Here is a 17,497-nt window from a genome sequence, read left to right as displayed (position 1 = left end):
TGAATCGACAGTGTTTAAACTGCTAAACTTCGAAACTAGAAAGTAAATGTCCGATATTTAAACAATGTGCAAAATTGCACCTTCATTGTAATTTGAACTTGATGGCCATTTGCCTTGGTCGCCTGTAAAGATTAAATTTTTGTGATTCATCTTTTAACGCGAGTTTCGACACTTCAGTATTTTTCTCTTCATCACTTGCCCATATTTTTTGTATTCCCTTTCTTGGATTTGATGATAGTCATCTTCCCTCAAAGAGGAGAGAAGCCAGAATCATTTTTGAAAGAGTCAACTATTGTGACTGGATTTGCGTGTGATCCTGTGTTTAGTGCCAAACATTATCCATCCCTGATCGGAGTTCTGGACGCTTACCTTTTTCATATTGGGACATATTTCAAATTCAAGCCGAGCTTGTGCTCATTTTCTCAATGTTAGAAATATTTGTTGTGAAAGCTGTTTTAAGAAATACAAACGTTTATGTGTTTGTGTTTAACCTTTCACTGATTTCATATGTTTTTGGCACTGAGATCAGTTGCCCAAACTTTTCATCATCATTTGCTTTCCTTTCAATAACTTAAAAGGCACAAAAAAGTTTGATGTTAGGATGTTGAAGTGGTGTGTTTTCTATTTTTTTAATAAAATGTTCTAGGCCCCCTGAGAGCGGTTTAGGGCCAGTGATTTTTTAAAATTGCTGGCATGCTTGGCCAGTGGAGATTTTGCGCGAGTTTCACAAGTGAGATGTTCATGTGTAGATGCTTCAACATGCAGGTCAATGTCACACAGTGTGTTGATTTGAGAATAGCTCAGCCTTAACAATTTGCAGAAAAATCACTTCGGATTGCTTGCAGTTAGCACTTTGGTTTCCTCGCGTCTCAAGAAATTTGCTGTTTTATATGCAGGTTTTTTATCAACTTTATCTCTGAGCAAATTGATGAATGCAAAGGAGAATGCACGACATTCACATAATCAGACAATGTCAACAACCACCAATGCAACAACCAGGGATTTAAGACTGCCGCTTTCAGTAGAAGTTTTTGAATGGAAAAAGTTCCTCCCCCTTTTACCTCTGAAGTACAATACATATATTTACAGAGCGCGGACATTTTTCTAACACAGCGCAGCGCTTTTAACACAGCGCAGCGCTTTTTTTAACACAGCGCGGTCATTTTTTTAACACAGCGCGGCGATTGTCGTTTTCGTCCACCGTATCAGATAGCTGTGGAAACGCAGCTATCTGTTGGCGGGGTGGCGTGAGTTGCTATGCGGGTCAAAGGTCAACCCCGCCACTCACATAGCAACTCACGCTACCCCGCCAAGAGATAGCTGCGTTTCCACAACTAGGTATCAGAAAGGGTAGGTTTTTTTGCTCAAAACTGGTATCACAACAGTTTGGGTTTCCATGTTCGTGCGGAGCCCCCCCGTACTATTAGCTATGGAGTTACCCCCCCGGGCTTTATATATATTAACGATATTTTGTATCAGCGACAATGTGCATAATAACGTTTACTGGCTAATAAAAGAGGTATATTTTATAAAAGGCATGTTAAATAATAGTAATTTGTTTCGTTTTTGTTTATTTACGAGTACTCAAAAAAAAAAAACATGGCGGCGCCCGTGAAAGAAGGGTACACTTCCGGTTACTCGCATAGTATATTATGAATAAGCGCATGCTTAGTCAGTAAGCCGCTGGCGCGACTATTACTTTGTTATAATTCTGAAGGTAAATTCTGATTACTACATGTACCAGATTTCCTATCATGCTTTGTCTATCCCTTTAATGACCACGCACATTAATGCAGCGTGCTTCTCTGTAATGTCATTGGTTGAAATGTAGTTAACCTATAATTGTGTTGATTAAAAACTGTGAGTTTCTTTCAGCGTCACTGGTAATTATCGGCGACCTATATCTCTACACTAAATGCCCCACATAAAACCATATGCAATCGCAAAAACTACAAAAATGAGTAAAACCAAGAAACAGTGAATAATATTATCTAATACAGTTAAAAGTAATGAATTAAAATACAGAAACGCAGACGTCCCGTTGGTGAATAAGCACAGAGGCATACAAATCAAGGAGTGGAACAACTCAGCGGTAAAAAGACTTTGTATGAAAAAAGTAAAATAGATTGATAGAGAAAGCAAACACAAGACTGATTGATAATTGACTGGAAAATCAATACTGTAAATGGATACATAAAATGTAGAAAACGGGAAAAGGTGGACTAACCCAGCTCAGACGGTTCAGGAAAGAGCACTGTATATAGTGAGGTTCTCTATAGGAGTATGAGAAATTACTTGAGAACGGGCTCTTTAGGTGAATGGACAGGATGTAAACAAGAGGGCACACTAGTCGGTGTGAAAAATGTGAAAACATTGAAAACAAAAGAGCAACAAGGGCGCGGGACAGTAGGTTGAGATGTTAGTTTGCTAAATAATGATGTATTTTTTGTTTGTTCACTTCAATTTGCCCCACCCATCTTGAGAGTTGTTTTAAAAAAATATGGCCATGATGTTCTTGTACATCATAGCATGGAGCTAGAAATGCATCTAGCTCCATGATCACAGTGTCAAACTTGTATTTTTACAAAACTGAAATTAAGCACTGTGATGAAGTTTTGTGATGAAAAGGTTTCTCAAACTCTATACGAGTACAGTTACAGCAATGTTTGCACAGGTTCTGTATGCTACAGAGATCATTGGTGTTACACAACTTCTACAGTTGTTCGCATATTATTGAATTTACAAGAGACAGTTACAAAGAGACACTTTAAAAAATGGAAGATAGTATCAATGAAGTGACCAGATATATTTCACATATGAGCACTAGAATACTCAAGTACTTCGATACCGTGTCTGAATACCTATGTACAAGATGAAACGTTACATCTCATTGATTTGGCAGATATTATAAAGTTGATTCATGGTTAATTGCATTACATACAATACTTTCAAGATTTGGAATCCCTTCTACCTTGTACAGTTGTTCGCATATTATTGACTTTACAATAGACACTTACAAAGAGACAATTTAAGAGGCACTTTAAAGATTTTGAATCCCTTACAACGCATGAATCTAAATGCTGCAACAAAACAGATTTTCATGTAATTAATATTAAGCATGAGACAATTCTGAACGCACACAAGCGAAATTAGAGATAAGGTTTTTTCTCGCCACGAGAAATAATTCAGAATATCACCACGACCCGCTATTTTGCAATTTTAAACTAATGTCGCACATTAAACATGCTTGTAGGTACACACAGATCTTTCATGTAAAACAGCGGCTTTCTGCGGACATCTCTGACTTTCTTGAGCGATTCTTCAATCTCGCTCTTCGAAATGTGACTCAGCATATTGTTTTCAGGCAGGAAGAAATTCGGCACGTTTCCTTGCTCCAAAAACCGTATCAGTCGATCGAAATAATCCATGTATCGGTCTCCAAGGTTGGACTCCTCCCATTGGTCAGTGGGTGTTCGTTCGCTAACCCAGAACATGGTCGTCTTCATGTGGTAAGAGGAGAGTACCTTTGGTTCCTGGAAGAGAACACATGGTCGAAGTACTTGAACTACAACTTGCATAAGTTGCGTTTAACGATATCGCTTTATACAATGAGACAAAATCATTACCTCCCACGGTAGAATGATTTAATCCCAAGTGACACAACTAGACATTTTGCTTGGTAATAACTATCAATATTAAAACCATTAACAATCATTTACTTTTGAGACTTTTCTTTGCCTTCGTTGTTCAACGCTGAAAGCCTACGTTAAATGGAACATTTTGTGTTACAAGTTTTCCATTGAAGTTGCATACAAAATAAACTTGTAATGCTACCTTCAGGAAAGTCCGCCATAGCTTCTTCACAACGAGGTAGAACATCCTCTGTTTCTCTGTGAACGTGTGAGCCAGAGTTCTTTCGGCCAGGGAGAAAGAGAGTCTCCACTGCAGACAATCATCACCGCCTTCCCCTGGATATGATTTCGGAACAATGTGGCAGCCTGCCTCCATAATTGTGCGGACGACATCATCGGTTGGCCATTTGCGATCACGTGTTTCCCACTTCATAGATATGGACGGCCATTCTTTGCAGACCAGGGCCAGGGCACCATCAACAGTTTGTTCAAACTCTGCTGTTGTTGAACTTAAGCCCGCTGAAAATAATAGAACAATAAAATTGGCTATTTCAAAGTCTTGATACAGGCAAATCATTACATTTATTTCATATGTATGTTAACTTTCTTGTATTCATGGTACCCTATTATCGTACAGAGAGAACAGTGCTCAATACAGTATAAAAGCATTCTATTATGGTCAAACATTAAGGCTACAGCTTTAAATCTTACATTAGACCAACAAAAAAACTGAGATAAGTAATAATCGAGGCCTCATTGTTCAGTTTTAAATCACGTTCTCATTGATATCAAAACCCATAGTGACCAAGAAAATTAAAATGATTTATTCCAAACAAGGTAGTCTGAAAAACGAAATAAACAAATCGCTATCATACCCTGTAATGATTTTGTCGTATAGAAGACACTCAAGGTTTGAACTGGTCCTTGTTGTAAGAGTTCTACTCTACCGCGAAATCCTCCATGTTGCTCGTAGTTTGTGTCAATTTCTACTTGAACAGCTGGTATACGTGAACGTACGTAATCTTCCTGGACCTTCAGTAGTTTTGATCTGGAGAGATAGTAAATTTTATTCTCAGTGTCTCCGTCAGGCGTGATGGTGATACACAGACCATTGATGAATTTTTCAGTAAAGTTTTGCTCCTTGGTTTTTCGTATCTGAATGTGTACGTAGCCTGGCAGGGAAGTTTTGACCCACTGTAGCGGCGGATCGTCTTTCGTGCCTTCAGAAAGACCAACTCGTTCAAGCTCGCTGACAAGCAATTCTGAACACGTGTTTTGATGTTCGAGATCACCTCTGCCTCCATCGCCATCATTACCGCTGAGTCCAGCGACTACCTTGCTCACGTCATCAGTTACTTTCTCGTCAAGCGTGCCATGCAAAGCTTCAGTAACCATGGCAACAGGTATCATCAAATCCATCTCGTCGTTCAAGTACCGCTCAGAGCGTGCACTGTGGTCTGTGATGGCGAACCCCTCGCTGGTACTTCCTGTCCACACATACCCGTCAACACGGTTCAGATTATCAAAGCACGGTTTCAGAACAAACGTGAATACATCAGCCAACCGACCAGTCAGCTTATTCGGTTCCTTCGGAACGACATTGCTGGTTTCAAATGCACTCAAAGTGAGACCATGCATGCTGACGTAATTCTGTATCGCTACGACTGCTTCTTTAGATATGGGGTCGATCCTCATCATAGGGTTGCTTAGCAACGAGGCAAAACCGATTGCTTCCCTCATCTGCATCAGTAAGTCCGCCTCACTTGCGCGTCCTTGTGTGAAGCGTTTTTCTGCAGCAATCTTGCCCTCCATCGTCTCTGATTGTTTAGATTGAAGATCAAGGACTCGCCTCCCTTGAGAGAAAGCAAACGGAACAGCAAACATAGTTAGGCCTAAGAGTTTTACTTTTCTACGTCATTTTGGCAAGAATTTAGAAAAAATTGAAGATGCTAATACTTATAAGGTCCGTATTATCCAGATGAAGTTTCTATAATGAAAGGCATCACAGGGAACCGATTATTGTAACCACCGAGGAAAGAGTAAGTAGGGTGAGGGGGTAATTTATTTTATAAATTAGCCTAACGAGTGTTCGTTTAGCGACTTCGTTGTTAAAAAAACAACAAACCAAAGAAACACCAGACCAATTGTGTTCTTTGATAAGCTATTTGTACCTGTAGATTCACTGCACACTCATCAAATGAGAAGGCAGTTTATAATAATTGTGTTTGAATGCACGTATATTCAAATCGCTATCCTTGCAATGGATCTCAGTTTCGATGCAATAGGGTCATCTTGAGAAATATTACTGGGGAGGGGATCACTTTTGTTCCGGTTATGAAAACACAGAGACATTTATAGAAATGTTGTCAAACAAGAAGCCACCGACACTGTCAGGAAAAATGACCAGTCACTGTAGTATAAGGAGTATACTCGACAAGGAAGCGTTGGACAAGGCTCTGAAAACGGCCCCTTTTGGCTACACAATGTGGCCTTATCCTGTTCTCAACATTATAAGCTAAAATACGCCTTAGGTACTGATATTCGAACGCTCAATTTTTTCCAATACTTTTCTGGTCCACCACTTGTGCTGTCTCATTTTAAATTTTTCACCTCTTAGTTTTTTGAAAATTTAAAATTGTATTTTTCTTCAACGAGTTAACACTGGGATGGCGACCATTCTGAATTTCAAACATCTGTAAATGTTGGGTGATTTGTTCCTGTAGTACCAAAATTTGCGCGCTGACCCCTAATTTTTATTCCCGATTTTGAAAGAGAATGGCTTAAAGTTTCCTTGAGGTTAATTTGAGCAAAACTCTTTCACTTTCGAGTCGCACACTACATTCATCCTTGAGTAGCCCGGTTCAGTGAGCTTTCGTTGCCAAGTTTTACAATATTTTGGCTTGAGATGTGGCATCTTACTGCTCGATAGAGATCATCAGTAGATGCGTAGCCACCCGGGGACTGCTAGAAATTCTAGGGTGATTCAGTTGTTCTAAAGGAATTCTTCTATGTATAAAAATAGGTTGGCCGACTTTATATCAGATCGATTCTTCTGTTGAATCATTTAAAGCAAAAGTAGCTGAAACTGTTTATTGACTAACGATTCAGCCTTAGTTTATTGTCCCGCCCAACTTTGTATGTTCCCCTCTTTTTTCCCTTTACTTAGTTTGTATGGCGCATTAAATCCGCAGACATGGACTATTTACCTGGCGTCCTCAAGTTTGATTACGACCGATCATTTTAGCAAGTTGAGATAAAGCTAACATACTACTCATGCCACCAAGTCTAGGGCGAGGTGCATTGACAATAATGAATGAGACAAGAATGATACTCAAAGGACGCGCTTTTAATGATCAATATCCGATGGCACATTTATAAGCTTTTATAGGTTTTGCAAAAAATAAGTCTACGACGACGGCAGACGGTTGCATTTTAAGTCAAAACACATTTTGGAGAAGGAAACTATCATCAGTGTTATGCAGATAAAAAGGGGTAAAGCTGGATAAAACAAATCTGTTTACCCGATACCTAACTATTTTAGTTGAAGGGCGTTCTGAAGTAAGCCACCTCAACCGTCTCGTCATCAATACATTCCACTCTGACAATTAACATGTCTGTAAAAGCAGCAAAAGTTGAATACGTCTGTACCCTCAACATCACGACACCATCACTAAAAATCTACATACCATCACGATCAATGTGTGAGTCAAGGAGACGGGTTTCGTCCGGGTGCCGCGACTCGTCCAGGAAATCTTTCCCCCATGGTGATCTCAGACGTCCAAAATCTTCTGTACCCTTCAGCCCCGTAGTAAACTTGAAGCTTTCTACAAAAAGCAATCAGAATGACGTTGAACTCTACGTTGTTCCAAATCGTCATAACCGCTTCGGGTTCGTATTTTCCAAATATATCGTTTGCCATCTTTAGGATGTTTGTCGAGGTACACTGAATAGCCAAGTTTCTATTTGTAATGCTAACATTATTTTACATAATCCTTTCCTCCACTTTTGTGAGCGTCAGTTAATCAACTTAATATATATTTTTCAGCTATTTGCTTAATTTCATTAGGTAAAGCTTCGTTTGTCCAATCTTTTGCTGGCCTGCCTGTTTGTGTGTTTGCAATTTGCCTTCAGGTGCCCGGTTCACTAAGTACAGCGTGATGTATCCTAGCGAATTAGATATGTGATCGGGCGAGTTATGTTACATATGTTAGTGACGTAGGTGATGGAAATGCATGGAAAATCATTTACCGACAGGTTCTAAGTATTCTGTTTCTGTGTCTTCTGACATTTCAGCAGGCAGATCAATTTTGGATGGCTTGTCGACGACAGAGACTTGCAGACATTTGCCGGTAACAGCGACCAGAGGGTACACACCTGTGGCAGGAGTTGATCAAAGATTTAAAAAGACTAACAAATGGAGGGCCTTCACTCCAAGTTCACAATATTGATTAAACATTTTCAGTACATTCGTTTGTTGACATAAATATCTCGATTTTTTGAAAAGCCTTGTGCTAACGCCGATATAAAAGAAATGAGAATGGTCTTCTGACCGTTAGGTCACTTTATATATACGTAAACCTACTGGAAAATAGTCCTGAGAAGTCAGTTTTGTCGCCATCATAAACCACTCATATGATGTTGAATTTTCGGTACCGCCTGTCATAAAGTAAGATTGAAGTAATAGTTGACTCGTATTTTATGTTGCATACACGTTATTGAAACCTAGGTGGATTAAAAGGAGAATTGCTTATAATATAAATAAAATATGCCTCAGGGTACCCCTTGACACTTTTATAAATTGAACGGTATACCTTCTGGGATGTTCCTGAAAGCGATGCCCTGGTCTGTACCGTTGTAGTAATAGTGAAGGGTTTTATTTGGAAGTCGAATGACTGCGATGCGATCACCTTCAGATATCCTATCCAGATTAAACCCGTACTGGCCTCCAGTGAATGTGAAATCCTTCACGAAATCAGAATTCCTAGAAAGTGATCACAGCATGAACTTTTTATTTATAGAAGATGAATATCTGACTAGCAAACTTGGTATCACTGATTTTGTTGCAAGTGGGTTATTTGTTTGATCAAATGCTTATGATTGGATGGACAGTGAGAAAGTTAAATTGTATGCGTTCAGGGACCGCCACATTCCTTCACCATTCCAACGGTAGCAACGGACCAGCAAATACTAAATCACTTGTATGGTCAGACTGGTCGTGGGACAAATAAACTCGACAGGAGAAAGACTTGACTAACATTAATACTTATCTGGGTACTATAAAATACCAAATGGAATTGATCAAGTCAGCCCGAAATTACATTTTTGTGTGCACATGTCTTTATCAATTGAAGCATTTTTTTCATCAATAAAAATGTATCAACCAACATATACCTTTTCATTGGTTTTCGCTATGACCTACAGTATAAATTCTCTAAACGATGAAATAATGTTCTTGAAAATCTCACTCTCTTTAATTTCATTAACAGCACTTCTGAGCAGCCATTAAAATTACATGATCATGCAAGTCGCACACTTCGGGCTTGATATCAAATTTTCACTGGTCTACTCTTTTATTCCTACCTGAGAAACCAAAAGCCAGAGCCTTCTCCATAGCCCTGGCCGTGATATACGACGTCATCAGGAAACTCCTTGTACATAGTGACACCTATCATGGGTTAAATGGAAACTCATAGAGTTAATGTTAACTTTGTATGTCTGTATGTATGTGTGTCTGTATTTTTGTCTGTCTGTCCGTCCGTCTGTCTGTCTGTCTGTATGTATGTATGTATGTATGTGTGTATGTATGTATATGTATGTATGTATGTATGTATGTATGTATGTATGTATGTATGTATGTATGTATGTATGTATGTATGTATGTATGTATGTATGTATGTATGTATGTATGTATGTATGTATGTATGTATGTATGTATGTATGTATGTATGTATGTATGTATGTATGTATGTATGCATGCATGTATGTACGGAAACTTATTGTACATCAATAGTCGATATGTTTGTATGTATGTATGTATGTATGTATGTATGTATGTATGTATGTATGTATGTATGTAGGAAGCTACGTAGCTTGGTAGATGCGCATGCGTGTGCATGCGTGCGCATGCATGCGTGCACATGGATGGATGGATGGATGGATGGATGGATGGATGGATGGATTGATGGAGGGAGGGAGGGAGCTTGTTCTAAGTTTCGCCATTTCGAGTTTACTACATACCAAATTCAAGCGATTCCCTCAATCTTTCGGTATCCATCTTGTCGATCTTGATTTCGAAAGGCCTGCCCGTCCCGAGAGGTTTATCGGTTACGAAGACTGCCTTGTTGACGGCCGTTACGTACTCGGAGTCGATCCTGTACGCTACACGTCCACTATCCTTCAGCCCGGCCCGTTCGCCAGCTGCTACAAAACGTATCACGTCTTTGTCTTCAGAGGTTTCCTATGGAAGAAGGGAAACATACTCCCACGCTTTAAGAAATCGCTGCTGTACGTTCTCGATGTCCACACTCTCTATGTCACTTCCTGACTCACATAAATTGAAAATAATATAATGGACGGAATACGATATTCTAAAATTTACATAATTCTATAAGATGGTATGCGAACAGCGAGAATCTGACAAAAAATAACAATTTAACAATTTTAAAGTACTCACGACTTCTTCGTCAGCCACTGAAACATTTTCTGGTTGATCCTCGACCACTTCCGGCGATGTAGGTTGTTCACTTTTGTCCGGCACTGACTCCGCACTGACCGGTGGATTTCCAAAGTACTCGCAAATCAGATCAGCAACAGCCAAGAACTTTAAATAGGAAAGTGACGTGACAATGAATTGAACATGAGAACCGAACTTATCTCCTAGATTGCACTTTCAGATACTGCATCACAATATATTCATCATCATTACTTTTCTAGAAATGTTTACTATCACAACGTGCGATCAAAATTATGCAAATTCATATATCAATAATCGATGGCAGATGCTCTAGAACAGTCCATTGCTGAGATAGCCATACATCTAAAATTAAATTTCGGAAGAATTAAAGTCGGAATTTCTCGCCCTAGGAACTACTTGATTTACGAAACTTGAATATAAATCTTATGCACGATTCGTTGTGCCACTATTCAATGTGTTGGTAAGGTCACAGACAAACATAGACAGTCTATATTTGTCTGTGGTAAGGTTATGGAAAGTGGGCTGTAAGTTGTTGTCATTCAAAAACTGCAAGGTATGGATCTTGAAATGTAATTGCAGTATGCTTAGGGAATGACAATTTAGATAAACAAATAAACCTGTGTACAAACATGCGAGAGAAAAACTAAAGACAATACAGGTTAACCACACATTTTATAGTTTTCCCTCGATATTATCTGTTGGCTACATTTTCGCCGAATTTTTTTGGTATATTAAAATATAGGGAGATTTGTCTGAGTATTCTGTTTGGGAGTACAGTATGGTCGGAAGGGCAAGCCAGTATTGTGTATGCAGCTAATAACTGGTACAGCTGTAAGAACCGGTTATGTTATTTAGAGTGATCAATTTAATTGGGAATTGTCACAGGACTGGCTAGAGGATATCTTACCTTGTCTTTCAAGTTGCTGTGATGCTGTTGGCAGATATTAAGTAGAAACTTAACATACCCAGCATCCCCTGCGGCAGAGGCAAATTGAAGACTGGCATCTGCACAGTTCCAAAAGACAGCGTTCACGGAGTTTAAGTTTTCCCACCTCAGGTCGTCAAGGTACAGATCGTCATCACCGTTACCATAGAAATTAAACGCTAAGTTCATTAGGATTTCTGGAAAAACAAAAAAAAAAAACATAAAAAATTAAATCGCAAACATTTATTTTATAGCAGTACATGTTGATTAATCCTTCACGTGGCCATAAATTCAGAAGTAGCCTCTGTTACTTTGAAGTGATTCTACGACGGTCCGATCTTGCCAATAATATTAGGTGTTTGATATTTGTGGATATAACGATTATAACTGTTAAGCGAGAAAATACATTCAATATACATGCATAAATTATTTTACTCTTCTTGTTAATAAATGAATTTCATCCATTATGATCATCTTTGCGCATTGCTGTAAATTTTACATTCAATTTCGAAATGATTATTATAAAAGCACGATATGTCGGTAAAGATACTAACCTAGACCATGATCAGCGCCACCTATAGTTTCCGCGATGACCTTCCTCTTTTCCCTGGCGGTTTCATGTATTGCCACATTTATTGCATCAAGCACGTCCTTAGCTTCTTCGGCCTTCATTTCAGCAAGGCTGCCGACAAGAGTCTCAACAAACGCGCATGTTTCCATCACATTCTTGTCTTCGCACGCTGAAAGGGGATCTCATCAGTTTTAATTAAAACATGTTGTATACAAGTTGCTGATATTGCGCTATTTTTCTTGGTCAGTAAAGTTTTCTGTAATTACATGTCCGATTAGAATGCCAGCCGACGACATAGCATAAGCCTATACCTAGTGATATATCGGACAACCTGATTCCGTGACCAAAGTGAAAGCCTGACACAGCAAATGAGTAAACATAGGCAACTAAAGTTAAACACAGACGCCTGAGTTTAGTATGAGTAGAAATATTTCATTCGACACTTGTGTTTTAACGCAACCGAAATCAAACTGTTGAAAGTTTGCAAACTAAATATACCAGATTTATATACTTTCATACTCAGAGTTCTATGTTTTTAATTGTTGTTCTAACTCCTTATAGAGATCAAGGATATCGTGGCGTGTCAGGGGAGATTATTTTTAAAACGATATAGAATAGAGTAATCACAGCAGAATTCGCAACTTGGCTAGTTTTCACATAGGACATCAGAGAATGAATAGACTATAATAAGGCTGAAGATATCAATAAGAGTTTATATGTCACCGTATCAGCGAACTAAATATGGACAATGAGAAAATTCTGGGGTTTTGTCAGCGGGTAAAGTAAACTCATCTCACTTGTGTCTGAGGTTCCATCCAAGTTCATTGTGTCTTCCTTTCCTGGTGCAGCTGTCTGGTCGTCACTATAGAGATCCAACTTGCTAAGGAAACGCTGAAGTACGTCATTTTCCGATTTTTCAGACTTCTCCAGGAGTTCAAACAAGATTGGTACAACTGTGCTCATTATCTGATATATAGAAACATGTTGAAACAGGGCATTGTTATGACGTCATGTGTCACAGATAGTGCTTCGCATGCTGACGTGTCAACAAGTAAACTGGAAACTTGATTCACTCCACATAGGTAAGCTCTGTTCAAAAAAATTATGTACCTTTTAGTATATCCCATTTCGATCATTTTTTTTAATTTTAATGTTATAATCAGTCTTTTACAGTCATTTTGATATTAAGACAATCAATTAAGCATAGAAAACGGGTGAACAGTAAACGGTTATATTTGACGTGGAATGCAAACACTGCGGATACGCAAATGTAAAGGAAAACACGGCTTACATTTTCCTTGTTTTGTGGATGACTTGACAAGTTGTCCAATCCCTCCACCAGTTCTCCGATACTATAGGTCTGTGGTCCTTCTTGCAAGCATTTCTGCAGCCATCCAGCTATATTTTGGATTGCACCTGTAAATAATACAAAGAAAACGTGCGGTAAGATATTCTCGAGATAGAGCCTACGAGGCTGTTGCTTAATAACAATTCCTAATGACAAGTATGTTAAAACGGCAGCTGTTTACTTCTCTTAGTTATTTGTAGATTATATACACATCTATCTGATCTGAGTGGTCCAGAAAGTGAAATCAAATTAACAGCTTGGCATGCATACAATTTGGAAAAAAGTCTAATCTCGATGGCTTTTTTGATAATGTAAAAGTTCCTGGCGGTTTTTTTTTCAAATCAAGCTCACAATCGTATGATAAATTATGAATTTGAAATCTTGTATTCTGTACATCGCATGCCGCATGGCGCACAAGTATATCACACAGCCATCATGGGACTAGTTTACAATCTCGATACAGGCGTACCATTTTCATCGTTAATCAAGTCAACTTCTTTCTCTTTGTCGACGACATAGCCCAGAGTCAGACACGCAGGAAAGCTTCGCTCAAGATTGTCCGAGCCTTTGTAGAAATGCAAAACTCGTTTGGTCTCTGGATTATCGAAGTACTTGTGGTTTGCTTTCGATTTAACAAGGTTATGAAGGATGTTCAAAGACGACGAAACCAAACTCCATCTTCTCTGTAGGGAAAAGTGACAACAATTTGACTTCACAGAAACTACGTTTACCGCAGATTAGAATATTTGTAGATTTAGTGAATGGTGTTTCTGTGAGCCGTAAATTTACAAAAAATGTAGCAGTATTTCGAATAACATTCGTTTTCAGGCCAAACTTCATTGCAAAACCCTAGTTTGTATAAATCCCTACATACTGGATACGGGGCGGTTAGATGGGAGTGACGTCACGATGAACGGGGAATTCCCTACCTCCATTGTTTTTCCTGGTGACAGCCATTTCTGCACATCAGCGATCAGCGGCGGAGCGTTCCCGTTGCTGGAATCAACGTCCTGGAATGTTTGCAACGCCGCTGAAAATAATAAATCGTGGCGTTTTTGTCCCAATAATTTCATTACTACCCCTTGTTCATTGGAATAATCGTCCGTGAGTCCTCGATAGGGGTCGATGAACTTCATATATTAACCATAAGCTTAATATTTGACGGAACACGAATGACCGACAACATCAAACCGAAAGTAATGTAAAGAGCACACTATACTGCGCTATTGGTGTAAGATCATGTTAACATTGCCTTTCTCATAGGAAAATGACGGATTTTACTAACCTATTTTCATCGCTGGCTATTTTAGAGAAATTTAGAGCACATAGATTCACACGTAGCCATGTCACGGATACAGTGCGTGTGTTAATCAACACCGATTATAATCATACCTGAACACACATCCCTGGCAATTGGATTACACAGAACTGTTTAAAACATGAAGAAATGAAACGTATTTCATAGTGTTTTAGATGAGTGTATGAATCAATAGCCGTCAATCCTACCTAGAATCCCTCTAGGGTCCATTGATGCGAGAGCTTGAAAGGTGACCAAATATTTGACCTCAATGCGATAGCGTGACTTCCCTACTAGTCACCTGACTACATGGTCATGCGTGTAAACGCCGATCCAATATTAGGGGCAACCAAGCAGCCAATTTTAAGAAATTGTAACCAGGGGTGGTGTTCAGAACCATGTGTACTGAATCAACTCAATCCTTTAATAAAGAATTTAGCATAAATTAACAATTCTTTGTCAAACAGCTTACAACTGCTTGTTATGCTTAAAGGTGAACCCAGCCGATATTTTAATCTTTGGGTTAACAAATTAATGGAATTGCATGAAACTTGCAAAAAGGTTATTTTGAGCAAAATACGCAGCGCTATGTGCAACCTCACCTTAACTCATCCTCATGTGGTTCTTAACAAGCTTTTTAGATGCAAACATGCTATTCTACGTATTTTGGACAAAAGTACTATTTTGAAGAGGTAGGAAGAGGGAAAGTGTTCTTCCTAACTACTCCCAGGCGACGATTTGAATATCCCCTCCACTCACTTATTTTCCGTATCCTCACTCCAAACCAGTAATCTCTTCTTCCTCTTTTCAAAACTGAAACTGAAACTCCACGATTTATCCTCCAGCTATTAAAATCTTCCCACTGTACTCTTCAGGTTTGCCATTTTTTGCCCAGGTCATCAGCAACCCCCCAAAAACCCGATAGAATTCGACTTTCAGACGCTTTCCGTCAGCTAGGGTCTTTGAAGTTGTCCATTGAGTTAAATGATTAAGTCAAACAATAGATTACCCGGCCCTGTTGTGAGAAAAGTTTGCCTCCCCCGCCCCAGGTTCCCCCTGCCATGATACAGCTTGTGAACACATTTGTTTGTAAAGAGTTTGTTACCTCTGAACTTTGCCAAATGATGATTGGATAATCCAGTGGTAGACTTCTAGACAGTGTACCGGATAGTAATTTACCCGAATAAATTTAAACAATAAAAACAATTCAACTCAACTCATCGAACAATTAATTCAAATATTATCGCGTTTCTCGTCTTAGAATTGTTTTCTTCCTCTGCTATTTACTTTGCTGCCAAACTCTTTAATTCGAGATCACTCCATAAGATAATATTTATCTTATTCTCGCAGTAATAACAAGCAACAAGCTATTTATCTATTTGTTTATTTATTCAAAGTACGTCCATCACTATGCGAATTTCCGTGGGATTACGTGTAGGGGAAATCTCTGCATAATTCGTCCATTTTCTACTAAACATTTAATGAATTCGCAAGTTCTTTTTTACATTTACGATTCAAAATATCTCCGTTGTTTCCCTGTGTAACAAATTACATTAAATCTTCGGGAAATATCATTTTAATATCATGTTATTTGTCAAACATCAAATACCGGAACAAAGTCGAAACGCACGACTGTGTTCTGGCATAGCATTATCCATTCATATATATATTCAAAAACTTACTTGAAATATATTGTCATTAGATCAGATATTGTTTGTGATTACATCAGAGATTGGAAACCCATGAATCACTTCAACGGTTATCTGTTTGTTTATCTCTCACAGGTTGTCAGTGAATCACGGTTGTCGAGGGAGGACCACGTCGTTGACAGAGTTCGGGTGAAGAGACCTCCTTGTTCATAACATTTGTAATTATAAGCGGCGTATGTCGTATAGATACCTTTGATATCCCTGTGTAATTGTATTGCAATATTGCCATCTTATAGTTTACGATGTATTGTTGACCAGCACACAGGAATCCGGAACAATGAAAGGTGAAATGTAGGCCTAAATCATTACAAGGAAGAAAGAAAGGAAGTGTTTAGATATATATTAATAAATAAATAATTTATTACTCGCCTTTCCTGCGGGAAATGCCGTATCATCCATGATTAAATTCATATTGTATTTATCTTTTTTCTCATTTTTTCATTTTTTCTTTTATCTTTACGTAATTTTATTACTTTGTTTCCAAGACATGCGTTTACCCATCCTACTGACAAACCCCTAAGGACAACCGACTCATACTTCTAGTCCAGCCGTGGAGCTTTTCGCAATGCCCTGATAATGAAATTTCACCACCCGCTCACGCAAAAAAAAGAACAATACCAGCCTGCACGTTCCCCCGTCCGCTAAGAATTCGTTTGTAAAGGGTCGAATGTTACACACTTTCAAGGAAGGAGAGTAACATTAGGGACTGCACTCGATAGCTTAGCGGTAAGTCCTCTGCAATGGAAGCCAAATATTCAAGGAAATCATTATGGTTTGAACAACAACAACAACAACAACAACAACAACAACAACAACAACAACAACAATGTAAGGGGCAACATCAAAAGTTCAATATAATAAATCTAATTTAATTGCTTAAGTTTGGCCTCAGACCCCCCATCCCCCCCTTCTAACTTAACTGACCTAAAATTGAAAAACATTGCGGACTCATACCCTGTACTAATTCTTTCAAACGACGTGCCAATGTACCATTGAATTTAATAAAAATTGAAAACCATTATAAAGTAACAAAAATACGGGTGGCTGGATCGGTTTTAGCATACAAAAAACAGCCTTGACATCGCAAAATTTGCCAAATAGACGTTAAATCGTTTTTGACTGCACAGAAATTAATTTGGCTAAAAACCCCAACCCCCAAACTTAAGCAATTAAGTTTTTTTTCAAACATCGATCTTTTGACGTCGCCCCTAACAGCAACAGCAAAACATAACGTCATTTTGTTCCATTTTATTGTAAAATAACAACATTAAAATTGAAACCAGATAATTAAGTTTCCTGTGGAATAATAAATCAGTGTTTT

General features: G+C 38.6%; 1 protein-coding gene across 3 annotated transcripts; it reads right to left on the bottom strand.

Moving 5' to 3' along the window:
- Positions 1-2,790: 2,790 nt before the first annotated feature.
- On the bottom strand, positions 2,791-14,788 carry LOC139134695 (uncharacterized). Of its 3 annotated transcripts, none has more exons than XM_070701665.1 (16): positions 14,677-14,761; positions 14,100-14,200; positions 13,640-13,853; positions 13,114-13,238; positions 12,620-12,788; positions 11,806-11,991; positions 11,234-11,448; positions 10,306-10,452; positions 9,870-10,089; positions 9,213-9,306; positions 8,444-8,613; positions 7,881-8,006; positions 7,319-7,456; positions 4,508-5,485; positions 3,835-4,151; positions 2,791-3,533 (listed from the first exon to the last, which is right to left on the bottom strand). In XM_070701665.1, the coding sequence occupies exons 1-16, from the start codon at positions 14,696-14,698 to the stop codon at positions 3,225-3,227; spliced, it is 3,531 nt and encodes a 1,176-aa protein (XP_070557766.1). In that variant the 5' UTR covers positions 14,699-14,761; the 3' UTR covers positions 2,791-3,224. The 3 variants fall into 3 exon arrangements, with proteins under 3 accessions (XP_070557766.1, XP_070557767.1, XP_070557768.1); XM_070701666.1 differs by having other exon boundaries at positions 9,213-9,297; XM_070701667.1 differs by lacking the exon at positions 13,640-13,853 and having other exon boundaries at positions 14,677-14,788.
- Between the last annotated feature and the right edge of the window lie 2,709 nt (positions 14,789-17,497).

Source organism: Ptychodera flava, chromosome 6 (assembly GCF_041260155.1).
Source record: "Ptychodera flava strain L36383 chromosome 6, AS_Pfla_20210202, whole genome shotgun sequence".
NCBI classification, from domain to species: domain Eukaryota; kingdom Metazoa; phylum Hemichordata; class Enteropneusta; family Ptychoderidae; genus Ptychodera; species Ptychodera flava.
Note: the sequence above shows the minus strand (reverse complement) of the source record. Positions and strands in the feature narration are given on the sequence as shown.